The sequence below is a fragment of the Ambystoma mexicanum genome, chromosome 11, assembly GCF_040938575.1.
Source record: "Ambystoma mexicanum isolate Mex_15411 chromosome 11, UKY_AmexF1_1, whole genome shotgun sequence".
Classification (NCBI taxonomy): domain Eukaryota; kingdom Metazoa; phylum Chordata; class Amphibia; order Caudata; family Ambystomatidae; genus Ambystoma; species Ambystoma mexicanum.
The window spans coordinates 1,452,064,403-1,452,089,964 of record NC_090934.1 but is presented as its reverse complement, the minus strand read 5'-3'; the positions used below and the strand labels follow the sequence as shown (position 1 = coordinate 1,452,089,964).

The following is a 25,562-nucleotide window of genomic DNA, read 5'->3' as shown; positions in this document are numbered from 1 at the left end:
TCAAAAGCTCTGTGCTATCTTTGGCCTTAGTAAATCTATACCGTAATCCGTTGGGACTGACTGAGAACACCTTTTATAAGGATCTGACTGCAATGCTGGAATTAATAGCTTGTGACAACTCTGTGAGTGACATATTGATGGTTGGGGATCTAAATCTTAATTGTATTAGCCCGAAAACACCTAGTCAGAAGCGTGAGACCAGAAGATGGTTAAAGTTTGTGAAAGATCATAATCTATATTTGGCCAATGGTGCTATCTCAGGCGATATTCCGGCCAGTGCAACTTGGGAAAGAGGAAAATCCGAGTCAATTATTGACTATGTACTCGTATCTTTTTCATAAGGTTACTCAATTGAAAGTTATAACTCAGACCATCAGTGATCACCACATGATAACTTTTGAATGGGAGGGCCTTCTTGATTCTACAACATCGTCTCAACGATGGTCAAAACATGTCTTAACCGGCAATACTGCGAGAACCCGCTTTAAATGGACCCCTGCATCCCTCTATGACCTTGAGCTTGCTACTCAAGGACTGTTCATCACTAAAAAGGATTTCTATACAGATATCCTTCCAAGCTTTGGTACAATGTTTGCTGACAAATCATATGATATTCACGTACACAAACATCATTTTGACCAAACTATGCAACAAGCAAAACGTGACTATAGAAAAGCCATAAGAGCTACACGAAAAATGCGTTTGCGTACTCGACATGTGACACAACAGAGAATTAAATGTCAGTATACAAACTGGTGCCGCTTTAGAAGGGCTACTTTATATCAGCAGGGTGGTGAAGCCTTTCTAGCGGCTGCAAATAACAAAAACTCAGCCCAAATATGGTCCTTACTTAACAGTGCGGTTTCTCCATCTCAACTGAACCTACAATTATGTGGAGTCACTGAATCTCAGTGGCTTGAGCACTTCCTGAAATTGTACTCTGACCCGATGTATGCAGATTTTAAGTATATATCTACTACACGGAATCACTGGGATTTGGAGTGCTCACCCACTATAGTTGAGGGTTTAATTAAAAAGTCTTCTTCCTCTCGTGCTGCAGGGCCGGATGGGCTAAGCAATTTTATGTTTAAGCAGAACCCCACGGAATGGGCATTGATTTTGAACAACTTATTTCATCATATTATCTGTTGCAAAAAAATTCCAACATCATGGCAAAGTTCTATACTGGTTCCTATTTTTAAAAAGGCGATAGGGAATCCCCGGGGAGCTATCGTCCCATTGCCCTTCTCGATGCTCCCGGGAAGGTTTTTGCTCGCCTTGTCTTACGGGATTTTTCGCGTTGGACTGAGACCTATCAACAGCGAGATCCTTGCCAAACGGGCTTTGTAGCCGGTTTGGGTACGTCTGTCAATTTACTAACCCTTAATGCCTTGAAAGCCCAAGCACAGTCCTCTAAACAGTCAATGTATTTTGCATTTGTTGACCTTCACACAGCCTTTGATTCTGTATCTAGAACCAGACTGATGAACAAACTACATCTAGCTAATTGTCCTAAAACCATATGTGACATTATACATGCCTTACACTCATCGACCTCCATCATGATCCGTCTGACTGTTTCAGGCCTTCTGTCAAGTGCAATTCCAACTTTTCGGGGGTTGAAACAAGGCTGTGTGTTGGCCTCGGCTATTTTTAATTTCTTTATACAAGACGTTAAATAGATTTTTTCTGATGTGATCTCAGATTCGCCAAAAATGAATGGTACCCCCATCAAAGCCCTGTGGTACGCCGATGACTTAGTGTTGGTATCCAAGACGCCCATAGGCCTACAAAAACTTCTGGATGCTTTTCATGAATATTTAACATTAAATGAGTTGATAATCAACCTAAATAAGACGCAAGTGGTTGTTTATGCCCCAAGGTCCACCAAAAGAAGACCTTTTGAGTGAAGAATCGATAACAGAATTGTTGAAGTTGTTCCAACATATTTATACCTGGGAATCTTGTTTGACGGCTCCTCACCTGTGGATTCGCACTCAATCACGTTGGACCATAAGGTCAAGTCTGCTATCTCACAAACTAAAATTATTCTGCACAAATTTGGAAAATGTATACGATTAGCCCGGCCATAACATATTGGAAACAGAAAGTAGTCCCAACTATATTATATGGCCTTGAAACAAAAAAAATCATTTGTTCAGAAAGCTTGCATAAATTAGAGGCAAAATACTGGCAAGCTGTATTACAACTTCCTAATTGTGTTCCAGGTCCTTGGTTAAGATTTGAATTAGGTTTGACATCATTGAGTGCTGAATACCATTGGAAATTATGTGCCTTGTTTCGGAAATGTCTCATCTGTGATAATTCCAACACTATATTGGCATCTCTATCTCATTATATGTTAACCTCTGACCATCACTTTGTAAAAACATGGATGGCTCAGATTTTCAACATCTTGGCAAGAATTGATTTGTCCCTAGAAATGCTTATAGGTCAACCAAAAAAGGCAAAAGAAAAATTGTACAGATCTGACTGGATTGATACAAGAATGGGGTGTTTATCATATAAAGACTTCAAAATGCTAGCCTATGAACACAGAACTCGAGGAACGCTGGCCCCATATCTAAAACAAGCTCCCTCTCTGCAGTTAAGGTCAACTATCTTACGGCTGCGATTTGATCTCTTTCCAACTAGAGATGTTTTGGTTAGAAGAAAGTTGTTACCGGCTAATAAAAACTGTTGGACCTTTTGTGAGGTTGAGAGAGTTAAAGAAACACTCCAGCATGTTGTATCTGCTTGTCCAGCATTAACTAATCTAAGAACAACATTTTTTGAACCTCATCTATCCTATCTTGGTGAACTAAGCCCTGAAACTTGTTGGTCGCTACTTTTGTCTACCAATTCAATGAGCCTTCGCATTGCCACCCATAATTTTTTGGAGGCCATTATGTCGAAACTCAAGGGCGTGTCGATCAAGATTTAGAGCTATAAATATGACAACTGCATGTACGTTTTAGTCAACTAAATCTGTAAAGGGCCCATTAGAAACTGATAAAAGAATTTTATGTTAAATGATGATGAAACCTACATATATACAAATGTTAAAATGAATCTGTGGAATATTATGATATGTTTGATGTCTCCAATCAAAGAACATATTGATTTATTTAAGTGCGTTATTGGTTTAGGCCCTTTTCTTTTCTCCTATTTTTCAAAGATTCTCCCTTTTTAATTGCTTTTAAAGCCCTGTCCACTTTTGAATTGATTTTATATTGTTTCAAATTTTAATATTAAGTCCGAATTGTTTTAGATACTATGTTTTACCTATTTGGACTAATTACTGTACTTCATTTTTTTTTATCCAAATGTTTTGTTGTTTCTTTTTTAATGTTAACGTTGAATTTTGTATGTAATTGTAAATGAATTTGTTTAAAGATTGAAAAAGTTGTTCATTCAACTATATTCAATAAAAAATTTTTTAAAAAAGTAGGGCATCATAGCTGCACTGGCTGCACCAAAATATGCCACTCTAGCCATGTAAAAGCACTCATCTAGCTTACTTTATCAAGATGTCCAGTACAAAATACCATGTCATAGTAAGAAAACATGCACTTGCTGACCTCGTAAATGGCATGCAGCCAGCCAGAACATGTGTTCTTACCTTGGTATTGCCCTCCAACAATGTCCCCTCCAAGCCCGAACCCACACATCCATATACACAAACACAAAAGCAGTCATGCCCCATGCAGCCTCTCAATAATTCACATGACATCCACCAGAACACTTCACTCATGCAGACATATGAATGTGCGTATCTGCGTGTGTGAAGTGTGCTGGTGGGTGTCGTGTGAATTATTGAGAAAACTGTATGAGTGCTTGACTGCTTGTGTTGGTGGAAGCAGGGAGGGCATGGTCCTCTGTGTCATTTGTTTCCTTTTTTTTTAATTGGGAGTATTTTAACTGCCCATATGTTCTGTTGGGACTATTTGCTAGCTTTTAGGGAGTAAAAGAGGCTGATACTGAGCTTATCTGCAGGGCTGTCACCAAAGCTCTTTATGAAGACACTTCTATGTGCAAAGATGAAGGTAATGCAGACGTGGACCCCTTGCTCACTGTGTCTTAGAGAGGCTCAGCTTCACCTCACTGATGGCGCCTGACAAGGCTGAAACACGTGTCTGGGGTCGCTGATGGTACTCTTGTTCAGAGGAGATTTGCCACAGCATTTCGGTGCTGGACTGCCCTTGTGACAAAGACTGCTATGCAAATTGATATTTCTTCTCTGTGAAGGGTGCTGTGAGCTAAAACGCGGTTGGAGACTCTCCTGAGTAGAAAAAATTCCATAGAACAGGGTATTTGACCCATGTTCGTTCTCAGTGAGGCCTCCCACCCTCTTGTTTAATGATTTTCTTGAGGCCACAAGCAGCTTGAAAATGTGTTCTACACTGTCAATGTTGGCAATATTGTTCAGAAAGGGCTCGCGGGTTTCTATGGGCATAATCAGCATACATATTTATTTATTTAATTCATTTATAAAGTGCCCTAAACCCAGAGGCATCAACGCGCTGTTACAACCAGTTACGCAAATACTTAACAGAACATAAAAATATGTGTTTTAATAATGGCAACGCTGGCATTAATTGATGCTATTATGGTGGTAATTGGGCAAAGTATACAATCATATTAATATAACATAAACAACATAACATATAGACCTAATTATTTTGTTTGAACACAAGCAGCTTGAACATGTGTTTTACAGGAGTAATGTATCCAAGCTTAACCTTTGGGCGGGACATAGTCACCTGCATGTACTTCCGGAAACTATTAGAAACAGAACTGTTCAGCTTGACATGTACATGAGATGAGGACTAACAGAGGCTAGGGGCTTAGGAATTCTGGCTAGGAAAGAGTTCCTTGCATTCGGTTGGACTCTAACTTCCATTTTCTATCAACAACGTAGGTACGTACCGTGCATCTCCTCATGCAGTGCAATGACTGTTGGGTGACGTGCATGCACTATGCCACACTTTCAAATAAACACATTGTTGAGACAGCCCGTGTGGTTTTCTCTGTGCACAGCCAGCATTAAAATATATTGTGAAATGCTCCTGCCCACAGATATTAACCTGGCATCTTGTTTTCCCCTTAAGAATCGATTGTAAATACTTTGGCTTTTTACTCAATTGTTCTCATGGTAAAATGTTTTAATCTATTTTTTAATAAAATATCATGGGTCTGTGAGGCTCACTGGGTTGGGTAAGGCTTGCATGGTTGCGCCAATCTGATCTAAATGTTTATGCGCCACCACTTTACACACTTGCCAGCCGCCACTTCAAGGCAGTCCCTGGCCTTAGTAAATTGTGGTGTGCCTGGCCCCCTGCGAAGAATTCACTTGATTAATAATAGAACATGTTTTCTCCTCTGCCACACAGTAGTAACATGCGTGAAAAGCAACTGTGAAGGGGCCTGTGTGGGTGTTTGGCTTCCAGATACAGATGTGCCGAAATAAAGAGTGACAGGATGATAGCAAGTAACTGCCGCCCAGCCTGAGACCCTGCTGACGGTGTTCAGCCCTATAGGCTCACACTAAAATGGGGCACTGCCCCCTCTTGCTTAGCAGGGCCTAAGAGGGACTCTCCCCTCTAAAGAACCCAGGAAATTGTCCCTTCTCTTCAAGGGCGCACCACCCCCTTTGGGACTAGAGAGATGAGCCTGCTAAGCTTAACACCCCTTAGGGGACAGGGCAAGCAGGATCCCAGTGGGGGTGACCCCCCCCACCCAAAGGGGACGAGGAATCCCCCTACAGTTTTTCTATTCATCCTCCCTTACCTGGGACATCCCATGTATTTGTTGGTTATATGGGAATGCAAGGGGGCAATTGTGTGCGCGTTCCTTCAGAAATGGCTGATATGGTTTCTGGCTCCTTTGTGATCACAAAGGTGTCTGATTTGCAGTAACAGGAGATTGTCCAATCGCGGGACAGCCAGGAGTTTAAAGGACTTGTGAGAGCAGCCAGCAAGAGGAAGGAGTTCCCGCGGACGGAGCAGCAGGAAGAGACGTCCCCCTGGAGGGCGGAGTCCAAAGACCGCCCCACACAAATGGTGTGAAGGCGGAGAGGAGCTACAGGGCCCATGTAACGTTGTTTCCCCCTACGTGGATTCCAGATCAGGATACTGGGCCGCAGCCAAAGAGGGGAACTGACCACGCCAGCAGTGGTCAACCGGAAGCCGCAACCAAAGACTGACAGGCCAAAATGAAGCCAAGAAGAAAACGTGGAAGGCCAAGGGGTTGTGACTGAGGACTGGTTTTCATTGTAAAGACATCCTGACAAGCACCTTTATTCATTTCTTTTGGACTAGGGCAAACACCTCTTTAGACTTAGGGAAAGATGGGCTTTATTTCCTTTGATAATAAAAGGCTTTCCAAAACACGACCTCTCGTCTGCCTCTCGAGTCTCACCATACCTTTCAAAAACGTAATAGTGGGCTCTATCCAGACTCGTGTACCCGCGACTTGTACTAATGAATTCCACTATCTGCAGTGCTTAATTTGCAAATGTGCCAGGGAAACTATTTCATAGCATGCCTGTGACACACTGGGGCAGGCTCCTCTGTGCCACTGTTGCCACCACCCACAGCTGCCCCCCACAATATCATCATATTTTGGGGTTCAAGCTGCAAGTCACACCGGCACATTGTTGATGCACTGACTATGACAGGTATGCAAACTAGAAAAACAAATTAGCACGAAAGATCGCATGCTAGTTTAGTTATGTCTTCAAATGAGACGCATGATTGAATGCTTCTTTAAACACATTATCATGTTTGACATCTTGCAATCTTTCTTTAGGTGGCAAAGGGAGTGTATTGCCTGTGTAGACACAGAAAACAGCAAACATGCTTTCCTCCAGAGGTTAATTGATGTGCAAATGCAGACACAACCTCAAATGAACTCTTCTGTCAATCACTGCAGCAAGATCTTCTTGTGTAGGTTGGCACTCAGGACAGGCACAACTCCTCGGCAATGGCCTTTTCCCTGGTATTGCCCTGAAGTTGGCACTGCTGCCTTTCCTGTTCTTGTGAACCCACCCTGCTGTGGCATTGCAGCTCGTTATTATAGCAGTGGAGCTGCATCAATGTTATTCAGGCTGATTGGCGCGGTGCGCAGACATGGACAGCATGAGTGCAGCGCATTATCGCTTTCCACCACATTGGTCATCATGACAATAACTAGCACTGCCGCTCCAGTGCGTGCCATTATGTTCATGAGTTACAATGAGCTAGATCAGGATGCAGAGACATGTGACCAGCGCAAACTGTTGTTGTTTCTTTTATGACTACTACTGGTTGACAGTTAAAGAAATAAAGTTGTTAAAACAGCACATCATTATTAAACTGAGTCTGAGACAATAAGTGTTGGGGCTCAAAAATAAGTGCCAGGTCTGAGCCCTGGCAAACACCCCCACAAATTAAGCATTGATTATCTGGAATTTAAAGTTATTGTCTCTTACAGGAACGCAGAAAGATGGCAAGCTCGGCAACCGTTCGACCAAAAAATTACAAACTGGGAAAAGACATATTCAAGTTTGGTTGAAGAACAGCACATCAGGTGAGGGAGGCAGCAGCATTGTGGCGGAGCGACTGATTGACGTGTACATGGAAAGTGTTCATTTTTTCATTTCTTTAATCACATGTATGATAAAGAGTGCAATAAATGTACTTTATTTATTTATTTATATATTTATAACGCGCCGCAGCTCGCGAGCATCAGGGCGCGACAAGAACACGAAAAGACAGAGGTCACAGGACTACGTGAAAAGAAAAAGGGGAGGACTCAGAGGAGTCCAGGCTGAAACATTAACGAATTACCGGAAAAGTAACGTTTTCAGCTGCTTCCTGTATAAGGAGTGACTGCTTTCCAGTCTGAGGTTATCTGGAAGCTCGTTCCAGAGTGCAATAGCTTTGGTGGGAAAAACTCTCCCAAGTCCAGTAGCTTTGATTCTGGTATGGCTAACTTTAAGTAGCCCTTTTTTGGCTGATTTTAGGCAACGGCTTGGTTCATACCAGTGAAATTCCCTTTTGAGGTAGGATGGGGCCGTGCCGAATAGACAGCGGTGGACAAGAGTCAACGATTTGAATTTAATACGCTCCTCTATGGCGAGCCACCTATTAATGACGCAATTGACTAATTGCCAGTCCCACTTTTATAGCAAACATGTAAGCATGCCCACAGATAGGGTGTAAGTCCTCCTTTTTATTTCTTCTACACGTTGAATTTGTTGAAGCTTTACATTCTGGGACATCTAGCCCCACTTGTGCACAGTAGACGCAGCTAATGATGGCATGTCAAAAAGCCAACAGTGCAGAAGAACCCATGGTGAGAAATGTTCCACCGGTATGTTTAAGCTACGCATTACCATGAACCCTTTAGCTGACCACTTTTGGTGGAATGTGTATTTGTTATTGGTAACTGAGGGCAAGATCAGTGCAGTCGTCTTCATGTGATGCAGGAATTATTTACAGCAATAGCATAATATAAGATAGCATAGGAAAGCAGAAGCTATATAGGATGGCTGAAGATCCAGCCATCCGCAAGGAGTCCTGGTGGAAAGCTTGACCCACCCACCCACCCATCCACCCATGCATCCATCCATTCATCCAACCATCCACCAACCTATACACCCACACACCCACCCATCCATCCATCCACCCAACCATCCACCACCTATGCACCCACACACCTTCCCAACCATCCATCCAGCCCCGTATGCACCCACCCATCCACCATCCATCCAGCCCCCTATGCACCCACCCATCCACCATCCATCCACCTGTGCACCCACACACCAAACCATCCACCCACCCACCTTTGCACCCACACACCCACCCATTCATCCACTCGCCGACCCAACCATCCATCCTTCAATCTACCCAACCATCCATCCACACACTTACGCACCCAGACACCTACCCTCTGATCTATCCACCCAACCATCCATCCATTCATCAACCACCTATGCACCCACACACCCACCTACCCAACTATCCATGCATCCACCCACCTTTGTACACACACTCGCCCATCCATCCACCCATCCACCCACCCACCCACCCATCCATCCATCTGTCCACCAACCCACCCAACCGTCCATCCACCCACCCAACCATCTATCAATCTACACACCTACGCACCCAACCATCCATCCATCTACCCAATCATCCATCCACTTATGCACCCACCGAGCCACCCACCCATCAGAGGTCAAGCCCTAAAAAAAGTGGGAGGACTCATTAACATACCAATTAAATGTGTTATCACGAGATATTAGCATATTAAGGTGACCTCTGAAAAAGTGCTGGACCCTGTCCACCTGCGTCTACCCTCATCTTGAGCCCTGCTAGTTATCCAAGGTCATGAGCAGAAAGGTGACAGAGCTGGGCGCTCGTGCTGCCCATGTGCACCCGCTGCTCCAGTCAGCATGCATGGCACTGGCACCCCTCTGTTACTTTAGCACTGCTGCTGCCGATTGGGCGGCTCAGCCTTGTGATGTAGGGAGCAGCCAGGCAGCCCTGCCACCGTGGACAGCTAACTAGTTGAGCGGGTAGGCGGGCACACACATGGCTATGTGCCAGTGATATGGCTGGCACTTGGTACACATAACTCTGGCCGCGTTGCGCCCCTACAGGTGGGGGCAGTCATGGAGCACATGCAGGGCTGTGTAAATCTGGGCACTGCCCCCTTTTTTCAACAGTTCAGTTAATGGGGCAGAGAGTAACCCGGAACAAAAAGTACAACAGGGCAGTCACCATCAAGTAGCACCAATCCAGGGGCAAGGCCATTGACTACGGTGGGTGCCTGTGCTGTGTGTCACTGCAGTGTTTGGCAGGCAAGTTCATCAGTTCAGCGGACAGTCACCATCAAGTAGCACCAATCCAGGGGCAAGGCCACTGGCTACCATGGGTGCCAGTGCTGTGTGTCACTGCAGTGTTTGGCAGGCAAGTTCATCAGTTCAGTAATCATTTAGTCTGCATTTGTCCATCACTCATTTAACCATAGGAAGGCCATTCCACTCTGTTCCCTGTGAAGAGACGGTCAAATTCCACTTGCCACCAATGGAATCAGAGGAAAATGATTATAAGGACCATCTTTTTAAATGAGAATTTGAACACACAGTGTCTAACTTCAAGGCACAACTATTCTGTTATATTACTATGTGTTATACTTATCGGTATTTTTAAAATCACACGTCTTCCATGGAATACTGATCCCACCATCCCCAATGACGCAGAGGATGAAGCTGATGCAAGCCCCAATATGTTGGCACTGTAGGCAGCAGCAGTGGTGGGTGGCAGCTGTGGGTGGCAATTTGTCTTCCCAGTATGGTACAGGTGTGCTAGAAAATATTTGGTCACAGACATCTATTTATTACAAATTCAGCGCTGCTGTCACTTTGCACCCTGGGGCATGCAACCTTCCTTGAACCCTGGTGTCCTTGCCCTCCTTTGTGTCGTGAACACATTGGGAAATGAAGGCGTGGGCGCCCAACATAGCTATGCCCTCCATGCCTCTAACATTGACTCTGAGATGTCCAGATAACCTGGGTGTCACCGGTCAGGCCCTGATGTGGCTGACCTCTTTCCTCTCTGATTGATCCGCCCAGGTCCAACTTGGGTCCTTCCTCTCCTCTATCTCTACCTGTGGTGTTCCCCAGGGGTCTAACCTCTCTCCGTGGCTGTTCAACCAATACCTGGCACTTCTTGCCCACCACATTGCCGCTCTCTGCCCCAACTTTCAGTGCTATGCGGATGACACTCAATTCATTTTCAGGTTACCATCAGCCACCTTTTCTCCTTTCATCTCCGACTGTCTGTCTGCTATCCAGGAGTGGTTTGCCACCAATGATCTCTGCCTTAATGCCAGTAAGACTAAGATTCTCCTCATCGGCACACCCGCTCTATCCTTTCCTGTCACGCTCTGGCCGGCCTCTCTTGGCCCTCTTGCTGTTGCCACCTGCGAGGCAAAAAACCTTGGGGTCATCTTCGACTCCACACTTTCCTTCTCTTCTCACTTCTCCGAAGAAGTCACACTACCAGCTGCACCTCCTCAGAGGTATTCTTCCTTTCCTCTCCTTCACCCAGAAGCTCACTGTCTCCAGAGCTCTGGTTCTCTCTAGGCTGGACTATTGCAACAGCCTCTTTCTATCTGCCTGCTTCTACCCTCCGCCCTCTGCAACTCATCCAGAACAGGACTGCAAGACTTGTCCTTGGCCTCAAGCCCAGGGATCGTATCTCTCCAGGACTGAAATCTCTACAATGGCTCTAAGTGGCTGCGAGGAGTACGTTCAAAACCCTGTACATTGTCCACAAGGCCTTCTGGGGCCTCAATACCTTAAACTCTCTCTTCCTAAATATCTTCCCCCTCAAGCTCTTCGTTCATCTGCCTCCCACTCCATCAGGGTCAGTCGCTTTTCCAAGCAACGAGTTGGTGGTAGATCTCTTTCTTCTGCTGGGGCCTCCCTCTGGAACAGCCTCCCTGCCTCCCTGAAACTTGAGGAGAAACATCTCTGGTTCCAGAACCACCTCAAAACCTTGCTCTTTGCTTCTGCTTTCTCTCCCCCTCTCCCCTGCTGAATTCATTGCTGAAACTGAAACTGCACAGGTTACCTGGCCACACTCTGACCTTGGGCCCAGGTCCCCTCCTCCACCAGTTGCACACCTGCACTGTCGCCCGGGCAACCACCACACTTGGGGACTGTTTTCTGTATCCATACAGTCCCCTACCAGCACTTGACACCTGATGTCTGCACTTACCCTTGCATTTGCCACCAGATGGCCATACTATTACTTATTGGTTATTTATTCTGTTTATCCCATGTTCTGCACTGTCCCTCTCTCTTCCCCTCAGCACCCCCCCTTCCCATGCACCTGTGCGACCTGAATGACACCTGGCCTAGTAAGATTGTTGTCTCTGTCTTCCGTCTGTTCCCCCTCCCTTGCCTCGTCACGCCTTGAAACACTTGTGTATAGGCGCGTTATAAATGCCACATCACATCACATCATATCAGGCAAATGTATCCGTTCAGAAGAGAGGCAGGAAACAGAGGGGGGCTTTCTGCAGACACTGTGGGGGAGGAGAGAGAGACCTCTCTTTCCCAGTCCGTAAAATGTTGTGCTCCCTAAATTCTAAGTCACTGTCACACTGTTTCTTTATGCTGTCAGTGGGTAATTTCACTTCCCCCCTCACCCCACCCTCCTCAATGCCCTTAATCACCACTCTCACCTTTCCTGTCCATTTCTCAATTCCCCCAAATAACTGATACGGCTGGAACGTGGCACTAGGAGCTACACAACCAGCCTACAAACAGGAAATATTTATACATACATACTGTGTCCACAAAAGTGAGGTTGGGTCCTGTCCAGTGCAGCGAGTGGTGTGTGAATTACTTCCTAAATCAGTTCTGGGTATTTATTGGTTCCAGATTACAGACACGCTATATCCAACTTTCCCTCCCACAATACTCCCCTGCTAGAGCGCTATGAGCCTCTAATTCCAACTCTTTGACTGTCAAATGCTTCTCAGAGCAGAGAGCGGAGGGAGGTAGATCTCTCTCCTCGGCTGGTGCCTCCCTTTGGAACAGCCTCCCTGCCCCACTCAGGCTTGAGCCGGACCTCCTTACTGCTGAAAACTCTGCTCTTCTCACCTCTTTCCCTCCCCTGGTAATCACTGCACGGCGGCTGTGACCGGTGGCCTGTTCCTCATGAATCTTACTGGATCCCAGGCCCTTCCTCCTGGGCAATACCAGAACCCATCCCCTTCCCCCCACTGCACTACCCTACTGGCCTCTGCTTGGCGGCTCCACATTCCTTCCCTTGAGTCACCTAGACCAGCACTTAGCCTGAGGTTCTCCTCCTTGGCTCCCCTTAGCACTTCCCTCCCAGGCCCTCCTCCAGCACTTGTGCACTCCTCTGCTCCCCCTCCCCATCTCCTGCACTTCTCTTCAATGCACTTGTGCACTCCTCTGCTCCCCCTCCCCTCTGCACTTCTCTTCAATGCACTTGTGCACTCCTCTGCTCCCCCTCCCCTCTGCACTTCGATTCAATGCACTTGTGCACTCCTCTGCTCCCCCTCCCCTCCGCACTTCTCTTCAATGCACTTGTGCACTCCTCTGCTCCCCCTCCCCTCCCCTCTGCACTTCTCTTCAATGCACTTGTGCACTCCTCTGCTCCCCCTCCCCTCCCCTCTGCACTTCTCTTCAATGCACTTGTCCACTCCTCTGCTCCCCCTCCATTCCCCTTCCCCTGCACTTCTTTCCAAGGCACTTGTCCACTCCTCTGCTCCCCCTCCCTTCCCCTTCCCTCTGCACTTCTCTTCAATGCACTTGTCCACTCCTCTGCTCCCCCTCCCCCTTCCCTCTGCACTTCTCTTGAATGCACTTGTCCACTCTCTCCTCCCCCTCCCCTCCCCTCTGCACTTCTTCTCAAGGCACTTGTCCACTCCTCTGCTCCCCCTCCCTCCCCCTCCCCTCTGCACTTCTCTTCAAGGCACTTGTCCACTCCTCTGCTCCCCCTCCCTCCCCCTTCCCTCTGCACTTCTCTTCAATGCACTTGTCCACTCCTCTGCTCCCTCTCCCTCCCCCTTCCCTCAGCACTTCTCTTCAATGCACTTGTCCACTCCTCTGTTCCCCCTCCCTCCACCTTCCCTCTGCACTTCTCTTCAATGCACTTGTGTACTCCTCTGCTCCCCTCCCTTCCCCTTCCCTCTGCACTTCTCTTCAATGCACTTGTGCACTCCTCTGCTCCCCTCCCTCCCCCTTCCCTCTGCACTTCTCTTCAATGCACTTGTGCACTCCTCTGCTCCCCCTCCCTTCCCTCTGCACTTCTCTTCAATGCACTTGTGCACTCCTCTGCTCCCCTCCCTCCCCCTTCCCTCTGCACTTCTCTTCAATGCACTTGTGCACTCCTCTGCTCCCCCTCCCTTCCCTCTGCACTTCTCTTCAATGCACTTGTGCACTCCTCTGCTCCCCCTCCCTTCCCCTTCCCTCTGCACTTCTCTTCAATGCACTTGTCCACTCCTCTGCTCCCCCTCCCTTCCCCTTCCCTCTGCACTTCTCTTCAATGCACTTGCACGGCCGAATGCCACAAGGCCCAGTAGGACCGTGATTGTATATCACCGTCTGCCATTTTATTATTTCCCCTGTTCCCTTCCCATTTAGCCTTGTGGCACTTTGAAACACAATTCTGTTGCATAAAGCGCCTAACAAATGCTCAATAAAATAAAAATGAATAAATATAATTTGAATAAATAAAACATAACTCTGTTTATCAATGTGTCTTCTTCTTAAACCCCAATTGTACCCTGTACCCTATTATCTTTACCTTTTTATTTCCCTTTGTAAAGTGCTGTGTTACCATTCTTATCCTCCCCATGGGGGGGTGGCACCACAGACCTCAGAGTGGCAAAGTAAGGAATATTGAGAACCTCTTGGGGTTGCATATCTGGTAACATGTGCTGCTCTGTCTTTCTGCATCTCAGAGCCCTGGGAGTGGACCACGTGGTACAATGTTGATCACCCTGGCGGAAACGGGGACTACGAGCGCCTGGACGCCATCCGGTTCTACTACAGAGACAAAGTGTGCCAGTCGCCCATCCGCATCGAAGCCAGAACCACCGACTGGATCCCGGCCGAGAAGACCGGGGAAGTGGTCCACTCCAGCCTGGTCCGGGGATTCTGGTGCATTAACAAGGAACAGTGGCCCGGAAGGAACTGCTCCAACTACTCCGTCCGCTTCCTGTGCCCAAAAGGTGAGTGCCAAGGGGGAAAAACAAAGAAGGTGTGAGAAGTGTCAAAACCCTCTACACTAAGTAGATATGGCTCAGAGATTGGCTGGTGAGTGGGGAAATGGGAAGCACTCCTGTCAGGCAACTGGCTAAGCCAGGGCCGGTAAGGCTTGTAGAGAGCCGTTTACATGCCAGGCTGTGTCCGCCGGTCCTCTCGTAGGTGCACTGAAAGCACACCGATATGCGCAAAATAACCTGTATCAGCAACCCTACAGTCCCCTGACTCCCTGCACTTATGAGCCACCTCCCGGCAGCACTTACTGTGTTACCACTACACTCTCCTCCCATTCCCCTCTGGCACTTCTCCCTTTCCCTACAGCCCACACTTGCGCAATCTGAATGACACAAGGCCTAGTATGATCGTTTGTTTTGTCCTCCTTCTGTCTTCCCTTCCTTGTCTTGTCGCGCGCCTAGAAACACTTGCGTACAGGCGCGTTATAAATGACTTATCATATCATATCCTATGATGATAAATAACCTAAAACTAAGCCCAGACACAACAGAACTCGTGATCTCCTCACCCAATGCCGCAGCACCGGCATCCATGCCTTGGTAGACATCAATGGGGGCCTGCCAGGAAACTTGGTCCAGATTCTGGGGTTCCACATGGACAGGGGGCTTACCCTGCCACCACTAACACTTGCTTAGTACAGAACGGTGTCTAGCCACTACACTCAACCAGGCCCATGCTGCACTTCCTCCCCTTCTCAGACAGGACATCTGCTGTCATACTGCTGGTGTTATCTAGAATCGACTATGCCGAAAGCATATACCTCTCTGTAAAAGAGGATATTGACTGGGAGTATCCTGAAAACCTACAGGATTATGAGTGTAGCCACTAGAACCAAGCTGCCTTTTGAGTGTAGTCACTGTTTAACTCTAGCTGTGCTTGAACTGTCCCACTGTTCTAACTCTAGCAATGCTTTGAAGTTTGCCACTGTGTTAAATCTAGTTGCATTCGGAGTGTAGCCGCTGCATTGAATCTCGCCGCGGCTGCAGGCTCGATTCCAGCTACGCCTCGAACACTGCCTCCTTCTCTAACCTAGCTTCCTTCTGAGTGCGCTGCTAGTGTGGCAGGCCCCCCATGAACCTATCTAGCCACCATAGCAGACGCAGAAAGCAGGAAACCAGCCAGGACACATGGGTACGCACGCATCTGGTATCACACACCACTTGAAGACGCATCGCACAACACGTCTGTCATAAGAATGCAGCTATACCCCACAACAACAATGCAGTCTAGCTGGCCACATAATGAGTCTCCTGTACTCACATACTCTCCAGACGACCCCTCAGCACCCATCCACATGCCAGCTCGACATGGGTGGCTAGCAGGGACTTGGCCACCCCTACTTACCTTCGTGTGGGTTGAAATGCACACACGCATTTTAAACTCCTCTGACGAAATTTCCCATACCCTTGACTTCGGTCCCCCAAGGGCGTTCGCCTGCAGTGCTTTGAGGACATGCCAATGGGAAAAGGCACTATAAAAATGACCATATTACATTACAAAGCATTTTAACATACGTTTGGCTCCAGATTTGTGTTCAATCTGCGCTCCTCATTTCAGCATCTTAATTGAAGCAGAGTGCATCACATGACACAAACTCTTCATTTTTCGAAAGGTTTTACCTTCTTGGGCCGATATTTGTTTTTTGGAAAAGTGTTTTTGAAAAACAGATGAGCATAGTTGTGTGCATTTTAATACACGCATTTTCACCTGGTGTAATACACACATTTTCACCTGGTCTTCCAAGCAGTCCACCTTTGACTGCGCTTTCGAGATTTTTTGTTTGGGGTAAGGGTGGGGGGGGCGGTCTTTGAGTGGCATCTGTGGGTGATGGGCAATGTTCTGAAGGTAACCACACCGCAGCATGAGGCCTAGGATACTGCCCTATTGCCCGTGGAACTGTGCCCAGCTGGGCTCTGCCTGCAGCTCCTACTACGCTGTGCTCTGCCTCCCTGTGGACCTGCTTCGGTTTACCACTGTGTTTCATGCTGTACAGCGATGGTGTTGCCTGGTCACCCTGCAATGGGTGTCACGCTGCTGTTCCGCTCGCTGTCTCATTGCACCTTGCCCTAAAATGACCCTAGTAACCCCCCAATGTCTGCACCCAAACCCAGTATGTAAGGTCCAGCTTAGCCACTCGCACTTACCAGTCTAATTCGAGTCTCCCTCCGACGGGCTCTTGCGCCTCACGATATCTGCCCCCCTGATACTGTTTTGCAGCTCCTGTGCCCGCAGAAGCCAGAGTGGCCTGGTCCCCGTGGTCGACATGGAGCGAGTGTCCCGTCCAATGTGGAGAAGCTGGGGTCCAAACCCGCACCAGGACCTGCTTGGAAGACAGTCCGCTGGCGCCCCACTGTGACGGGCCAAGCGTGGAGGGCCGGCTCTGCGAGGAACCCTCCTGTGCAGCAGGTACCAAGATCCCCCATGGCAGCTCTTGTATCATGCCAATGGCTAGAGAGGGCCCGTGTCAATCCAGTAATAAATAATAATAATCATTTTGCATTTATATAGTGCTACGAACCCTCAGGTATCTGAGCGCTGCTTATTATTACCCACGTTGTGTGGTGCTCATTTATCGACCTCAGAAGGATGAAAGGCTGAGTTTGGCCCTGTCGGGATTCGAACCTGCGTAGGCAGGCTCTGTCTACTCGCTGTGCTATCAGACTGGCTAAGTGAGCTGCTCTATGGAAAATTGATTCAATGAAAAGGGCCTCACACAATGGGTTGCACACTTCACTATTACACCGATGATATGGCTAACAAAATGCATACCATTGGGCTGGGTAATCACATCAGTTATGTAGGCAACACGAGAAAATGATGTGTGGTGTATGTGCTGGCTATTATGCAAGTCTATGCCAAAAGGACCATCATACTCGTCCTTGACACTTAAGGAACAACGGCTAGAAGCCAAATCCGAGACAAGAGAACAGCAGACTTGCTAGGGACATGCACCGATGCCAAGCGGCGCCAGGTGGTGTGTGATGATTTCAACCAGTCCTGACCATCACCCAGCCACGCTATGCATTCTGGGACTTGTAGTCTCAACCATCCCATTAGATGTATGGGCCACATGCCCCAGCATAGAAAGTACTTCTCACTGATAGGCCAGCACTGGCTGACTATGTCATATATGACATGGGCTTACTTGGCAACAGGCCCTAATATTTCGATGTCCCGTTGCAACATGAGTGTACCAGAGGAGGTCATGCCAAACACATCTGCCTGTTTTGCTCCTGTAAACCTGGACTTTTATGGTTTCTTGGGTAGACTCTAGCGAAGAAAGTTCTGGGAGTCAAAGCCCTTCACATCTTCGCAACAAGGTGATATAGTTAATGACATGCAACATGCGAAAAGGACCCCTGAGGTCAAAACACGTGTCGGCCGACCACACAAGACTACATGTCTGTTTTATAACAGTAAAACCCAAGTGGTTTTCACCCAACCAACTGTGTGGGTATTCAACCTTCCTAAAGAAGTGCATGGGATCCAGGACTCAGCCTTTTACTCTTTACGAAAAGGAGGTGAGGGCCCCACCCTTGCTGCTAAACAACCAATCCACTGTATCTTAGAGCGAAGCGCTGGGAGTGTTCCACACTAGGGCCCACCCTTCTTCTTCTAAGAAAGTTATCCATGTCATTGCAGATACAGTGGCAGGGGACATCTGCCCCCCTTAAGATACACCACATGATGTGTCCCCCCACCCCCTATTACTACCATACGCCCTAAACCGTCCTTGCATACCTCTTCCAGACATGCTCACCACCCGCCACCCCTGAAGACCCCTGAAGACCTCTGTGTGTCAGGATTATCTGAGGTCGCACACCTGCAGTATTCGCTCTCTCTCTGCATCACACACCTTTCACAGCCTATGCTTCCGCCACTAGACTATCGCCCTTCTGACACATGGGTGTAGGTCGCATGACGCAATGCCGCTGCAGGTACCACCTCCCCAACCCCCGCAGACCCTCCGTTTGGCATAGTCAATTCCTGATAAAAAATCAGTCTGAAGGCGAGAGCCCTGTGTGGGGAGGCGAGGATAGATATTACCTGCCTGGCTGAGCGTAGATGCTAGAAACATGTATTAACCACGGCATGGATTTGTGGTTTCAGAGAGTGTGCCCGTCGTCCATGAGCATCCTGGATACTTCATCACTTTTGAAGGTTCTGGGCGGGTACCCATTTCTGCTGTCGAAGGCATTGTTGCCTGTGGTGCGGCACTGGGTGAAGACATCATGATGTCCATCGTCCATGAGGATCCCGGATACTTCATCACTTTTGAAGGTTCTGGGCGGGTACCCATTTCTGCTGTCAAAAGCATTGTTGCCTGTGGTGCGGCACTGGGTGAAGACATCATGATGTCCATCGTCCATGAGGATCCCCGGATACTTCATCCCTTTTGAAGGTTCTGGGTGGGTACCCATTTCTGCTGTCAAAGGCATTGTTGCCTGTGGTGCGGCACTGGGTGAAGACATCATGATGTCCATCGTCCATGAGGATCCCCGGATACTTCATCCCTTTTGAAGGTTCTGGGTGGGTACCCATTTCTGCTGTCAAAGGCATTGTTGCCTGTGGTGCGGCACTGGGTGAAGACATCATGATGTCCATCGTCCATGAGGATCCCCGGATACTTCCTCCTTTTTGAAGGTTCTGGGCGGGTACCCATTTCTGCTGTCCAGGGCATTGTTGCCTGTGGTGCGGCACTGGGTGGAGACATCATGATGTCCCTCGTCCATGAGGATCGCTGGATACTTCCTCCTTTTTGAAGGTTCTGGGCGGGCACCCATTTCTGCTGTCCAGGGCATGGTTGCCTGTGGTGCGGCACTGGGTGGAGACATCATGATGTCCATCGTCTATGATTTCTGTCTTGTCTGGGTTTAGCTTTAGGTTATTGATCATTATCAATGTGTGCATTTGAGCAAGGCAGTCAGTGATGTGCATCAACAAGACCCCCCCATCTAACTTTCTGCCACGTCCACCTTCCTGCTTTGAATCAAATTATCATTGTGACGGACCCTGTGGAGGCTCCCATCGTTTCAGTCTTCTTTCACAACACAGGCTTGAGGTGGGGAGCGGTTTAACCAGCTCCTCATTTACAGACAATCTGAAACTTTGGTTTCAGCAGCTGCCTCAGGAACCAACCATTTCTTCTGGATTAAAATCCAGATGCCTTCTTTACCATAATAATTTGCCGGCCCTTATTTCAATGTCCCCGATGCTTTTGCAAGTACCCTGTCGCTCAAACGGCTTTCTCTGATGCAGGGATCTGCAACCTTTGGCCCTCCAGATGTTTTGGACTACAACTGCCATCCACCCTGCCCAGCATAGTCAATGGTGTGGGATCATGGGAGTTGCAGCCCACGACATCTAGAGAGTGAAAGGTTGCAGACCCCTGCTCTAATGAAGGTTCTAGCCGCCTTTCTTGGGAAGATAGCTCAGGGGCAACGTGCTCGCTTTGGAAGCAAGACAGGTTCGATCCCCGGGTCCACGCTTAGAAACCTCTGGGTATTAAACACGTTATAAAGAAACTATCATATCATACTAAAGTTCTTCAGAAATGTATCTTCAATGAGAGTGATCCCCAGATGTGTTGTTGCCAGGTATACCTTTTACATGCTTCTGACCTCTGTAGTCATGCCTTTCACATGCTTCTGACTTCTCCTCTTCCAGTCTGTAACCTGACCTGCCCGACGGGCCGCGCAAACGCAGAATGTGATGCCTGCACCTGTGAGGAGCACCTGTTCCAGGGGGTGGTCCACCTCCCAGATGGGGCGCCGGCAGCTGGATCCGCCATCTACCTCCAGGCCCGCCAGCTGGCACCAGTGACGGTGTCGGACAAGCAAGGACAGTTCCAGGTCCGCGGCGTGTGCCCCGACGGGATCACCATCCTCAAAATCAAGAAGGAGAAGTATTCGACCATCTCGGTCACTGTGCCCAAGAGCAGCAACTTGACGTCTTCCATCAGGGCGTCTTTCCGGAGAGCAGGTACGCCAGGTCTTTGCTATGGTTGATCACTAGCCTCATGTCATGTATGTCACCTTCAGCCAATCCTGGATTGTTTACCAGCGAGCTTTTGTATTTCGATAAACGCAGGCCCTCCTTTGTAATGGCCTTGGGGCCCTTATTATGAACTTGTCCACACATTTGAATGGAATTGCTACTGCAGTTTTAATCTTTGGATAACGAAATGGGGAAAACGTTGCATCACCCCCATTTTGTATCACAAACTGCAAAACTGCAAGCTAGAGCTGCCAGGTAGTTCCATGTCACATGCAACACCTTTGTTATGTTATGTTATTAACATTTGTAAAGCGCGCGTTCGCCCAAAGGCATCATGGCGCTGGAAGGAAGCTACCCAGTCGAAGAAGACCAATGGAGTGGTCTGGCTTAGAACAGGTTGGTTTTCAACGCTCTTCTGAATCCAAGATGGTTAACAGTGGCCCCAAGAGATTCAGGGAGGCTGTTCCAAAGTATGGCTGCGGTAACAGAGAAGGCTCTACCGCCGGGCCTTGCCCGGTTAAACCTAGGGACAGTGAGCAGGTTAGAAGTAGCAGAGCGGAGGTCCCGGTCTGGATGGTATCGAGTAAATTTAAGCTGCAGAAATTCGGCACCCTGACCATGAATTGCCCGGTGAACAATGCACAGAGATTTAAACTTTGTCCAGTTCCTACTTTCCTGCCAACACAGCTTTGCATTTTGTGCCTTTCAGTTCTTTTTCACCTACATTTTCCTGCTATTGGCTAAAAAGGCTTGTTGTGGGGGGCCTTTGGTAGCCTTAATTGCCCAGCTAATCATTTATTTTAAGTCGCAGGATTGCCAAGCCACAAAATATTCCAGCCCAGTTAGGTTTAAACAATATAAAAGACGAATAGCATAAAACAACGACCAGGAAGATGATTTAGAAAAAAATGAAATGATGTCCAGGGGTTCACTTTCCTTTGGCTGTTCTGGATGTGAGCTTTTGGGGGTCCACTGAGCACACCCCCGCTTTCTTTACTCTCAAAATGTGGCCACTGTGTCACAATGACGAGCTCAAACCCCGATACAATGTCTCCACGAGAGCGGAGCGTTGGGGAGCAGCGGCTTTCCTGGGTCATACTGGAAACCATCAAACTACCCAAGGTCATGACCCTGTTTCACTTCCGGTGCGCCACCAAAACCGGTCAGCATCTTCTCCAAAGAGGGATGTTTGCTTAATATTTCTCAAGCATTATCAAACAGTTCTAATGTTTAAATAACAGTTGCCAAGCAGTCATAGGCATTTCTCTTCTACAAGCCTACAAGCAGTTCATATGTTCTCCAAGCATTGGCTAAACTGCTTAGAACATGTTCACCGACTATTTCGCGAAATTACATTTATTTTTTGTGCCCTGTACATGTCTGGATGGGGCTTAGCAAATGCTTAAATAAGGTGTTTTGGAAGGAACCAGTTTGCATGCTTAGTCAATGCTTAAGAAAGGCCTTTCATTTTAAGTAAAGAAAATAAAGCACATTGGTGGGCGTGGGCGATCAGTGGAACCGTTTCTACTGTTCTTTATAAACTGTTAAAGTCAGTTTGAGCTTATTTTCTGAAACATACTCGCCACGGGGACCCAAAACGAAATGTGCAGAAAATAATGTAAACAATGGGACCCTGCATTTACACTTTAAATGGTGCATTTTGAGGCCCTGTTCATGTGAGTGGTGGTGGCGGCGGCTGTCGCTGGAACATTTCGCTTTGCCAATTCTTCCTACGTATGTCTGTTTCTTTCGTATTTTTATACAGCGCCAACATGCCTCGTTCCCGAGGCTTTCGGGTGCTTTGTGAAATGGCGGCATGCTGTAATGTAATGCAAAAATCACGGTTGAGAGAGTGCACCACGGGGTCCTGAGAAAGACCGAAAGCCTGAAAAGCGGAGCGCCCTTTCGATCGGTGGGATAGCTTGCCTGGCTCTCAGGACGTTCAAATGAGGGTGGGCTCCAATTCATAAGTTCCCAGCTGAGTCCACTGTCCAGCTGCAGAACTCGCAGAAGGATTCCTGGACATTTACATTTATTTGTTGAGAGCCCTTCTATCTTCTTAGCCTATTTCTCGTGCCCGTCTCCTATCTGGCAGACAGTAACTCCAGCTTTTTTGGTCCTGCATTGTGAGGACTCGCTCCTCTGAGAGTGGTTCTTTGTGTTGCAGCCAGGCTGGCGCTGGGCCTAGGAGATTGGAGCACTTTGCCTCGGTGCTCAGTAGCTGATTCTAGATGCCAGAATCCATTTATAATGGCATGCCTCACCCATAGGACATTTTAAGCTAGATATCCAGGTTGCCTAGCAGAAAACAAAAACAAATTCCTGGCAGACAACAAGGGCTTCTTCAGGGCCACCCCCATTCAGTCGGGAAGGTATGAAGTTAAAGCCTACTTCACTCTCTGCCATGCCTTCTCCGGAGCCGTGGTTGGGTGCTGGAAATCGTTGCCTCTATTTCTCAGGCAAACTCCAGATCTTTGATCATTTCCTCATTTACTAAAGACCTGGCTGTGGTACAAGCCGTGGTGGATCTAAGGGAGGTGTTGGGTGGGCGATTGCCCCCGATTTACTTGGGGCTCTCTTCAGCTTTCAAGGTGCCCCCGCCGCCTGCCGCACCACCAGAAAAATAGTGAAGTGATATTGAGTAACATTACGACATGAGCATCCCCTTGCCCGACTCCCACCAAACCTGCCTATGCCACTACACCCAAGTCTTGCTCACAAGGAAATGACATCTTCTTGACTCTGGTTGGTTTGTTGTGTTCCTGCCTCCCTCCCCATGCACATAATATTGTAATATTGTAAAGCATTGTCTATATTGAATTTAAGATGTTTTATGGTTACTCTCTTTAAAATGCTTTTTGTTTTTGTTCTAAATTAACTCTGGCGCCATGTTCGTGCTTTGGAAATGTTTTTATTGACAAAATAATAAAAAATTAAAAATAAAAATCCTCACCCTACCACTTTCCTTTTGGGGTTCCGCAGGTGTGGTTAAGATGACCCCCTTTTAAACCAGCACTAAGCTGTTCTGGGATTCACCTGCATAAGTATCCCGATATCAGTCTTCTCAAAGTCCCCCTCTGTCCTTCAGTTACCCCTTTCTGTTAAAGAAGGGCAGCAGGGTATACCCCTAACCCTAAGTCAGAGCAGTATGGAGAGGCTCTTTACGCTGAAAGCTGCAGAAGTGAGGAGGTTTTATACAAGATCATTGTCTCCCACAGAATTGTACACTACAGTGCAAAATATTTACCATTAATTTAAAACTAAATATAAATATCATGCTTTTTCAGATTGGAACATGCGGCACTGTGTTTCATATGAGGTGCTTGCCACTCCATTAGCTCCTGTGTTGGTATAAAGATGAAGCCTGTCTGATGCACAAATACGTTTTCCTTTGCCTTTTCCAGAAAAGCCATACGTGATCGAGAACCCGGAGAACAAAGCACGAAGAGAAGGGCAGAGTGTGACCTTCTGCTGTGGTGCCACAGGGGAGCCCACACCCCACCAATACCTCTGGTAAGAATGTCTGCACTAGTAAACTGTTTAACTAAGCCGCATTGGCTAATGAGGGGAAGAATATCCGTGGGCCCTAAATCCTGAATTAATAAACCCAAAATGCCTGATTGACCACCCCTTCATGTTCACAAACTGAGGTGGCACTCTGGTATTCTGAGGGACTTTATCCAGGCCTCTTTGTGTAACCATAAAGTCACATGTTTCATTTTTAGCAGGATCAGAGTAGCCCATCCAGAAAGTCGTACGTTTTAGTTCTAGCAGGATCAGAGTAGTCCGTCCAGAAAACCATATGTTTTAGTTCTAGCAGGATCAGAGTAGTCCGTCCAGAAAGCCATACATTTTAGTTCTAGCTGGATCAGAGTAGTCTGTCCAGAAAGCCATACATTTTAGTTCTAGCTGGATCAGAGTAGTCCGTCCAGAAAGCCATACATTTTAGTTCTAGCAGGATCAGAGTAGTCCGTCCAGAAAGCCATACATTTTAGTTCTAGCTGGATCAGAGTAGTCCATCCAGAAAACCATATGTTTTAGTTCTAGCAGGATCAGAGTAGTCTGTCCAGAAAGCCATACATTTTAGTTCTAGCTGGATCAGAGTAGGGTGTCCAGAAAGCCATACATTTTAGTTCTAGCTGGATCAGAGTAGTCCGTCCAGAAAGCCATACAATTGAGTTCTAGCTGGATCAGAGTAGTCCATCCAGAAAGCCATACAATTTAGTTCTCGCAGGATCAGATTAGTCCGTCCAGAAAACCATACGTTTTAGTTCTAGTGTGATCAAAATCGTCCATCCAGAAAGCCATACATTTTCGTTCTAACGGGATCAGAGTAGTCCGTCGAGAAAGTCATATGTTTTAGTTCTACTGTGATCAGAGTAGTCCGTCCAGAAAGTCATACATTTTAGTTATAGTGGGATCAGAATAATCTGTCCACAAAGTCATGCGTTTTAGTTCTAGCGGGATCAGAGTAGCTCATCAAGAATGTCAGACATTTTAGTTCTAGCAGGATCAGAGTAGTCCGTCCAGAAAGTCATATGTTTTAGCTCTAGCGGTATAAGAGTAGTCCGTCCATGGTGTTAGATAAACTGAGAGCCCCTGATGATAACAATAATACTCTTTAGCACCTCATCAAAGTTCAATCTGTGCTTCTCTTGCAAGTGCATCTGTGGGAAGCACCAGCTGCACTGTGTACCAACATTTAAGTGTGGCTCTCTCAAGCTTTGTGGGGAAACAGGGCTTTTTGTCTCGG

The 25,562-nt window shown here is 47.3% G+C and overlaps 1 protein-coding gene across 4 annotated transcripts in view; it reads left to right on the top strand.

Annotated features, from left to right (window-relative positions):
- Nucleotides 1–25,562, top strand: part of CILP (cartilage intermediate layer protein) — a 160,995-nt gene that overhangs the window by 97,162 nt on the left and 38,271 nt on the right. For 2 of the 4 annotated variants that reach the window (XM_069625103.1, XM_069625104.1), the window contains exons 3-7: nt 7,474–7,569; nt 14,494–14,763; nt 17,030–17,218; nt 20,480–20,794; nt 24,214–24,322. In XM_069625103.1, the coding sequence (XP_069481204.1) occupies nt 7,474–7,569; nt 14,494–14,763; nt 17,030–17,218; nt 20,480–20,794; nt 24,214–24,322 (979 nt within the window). The remainder of the gene's footprint in view (nt 1–7,473; nt 7,570–14,493; nt 14,764–17,029; nt 17,219–20,479; nt 20,795–24,213; nt 24,323–25,562) is intronic. The other 2 variants (XM_069625105.1, XM_069625106.1) reach the window with 2 other exon arrangements.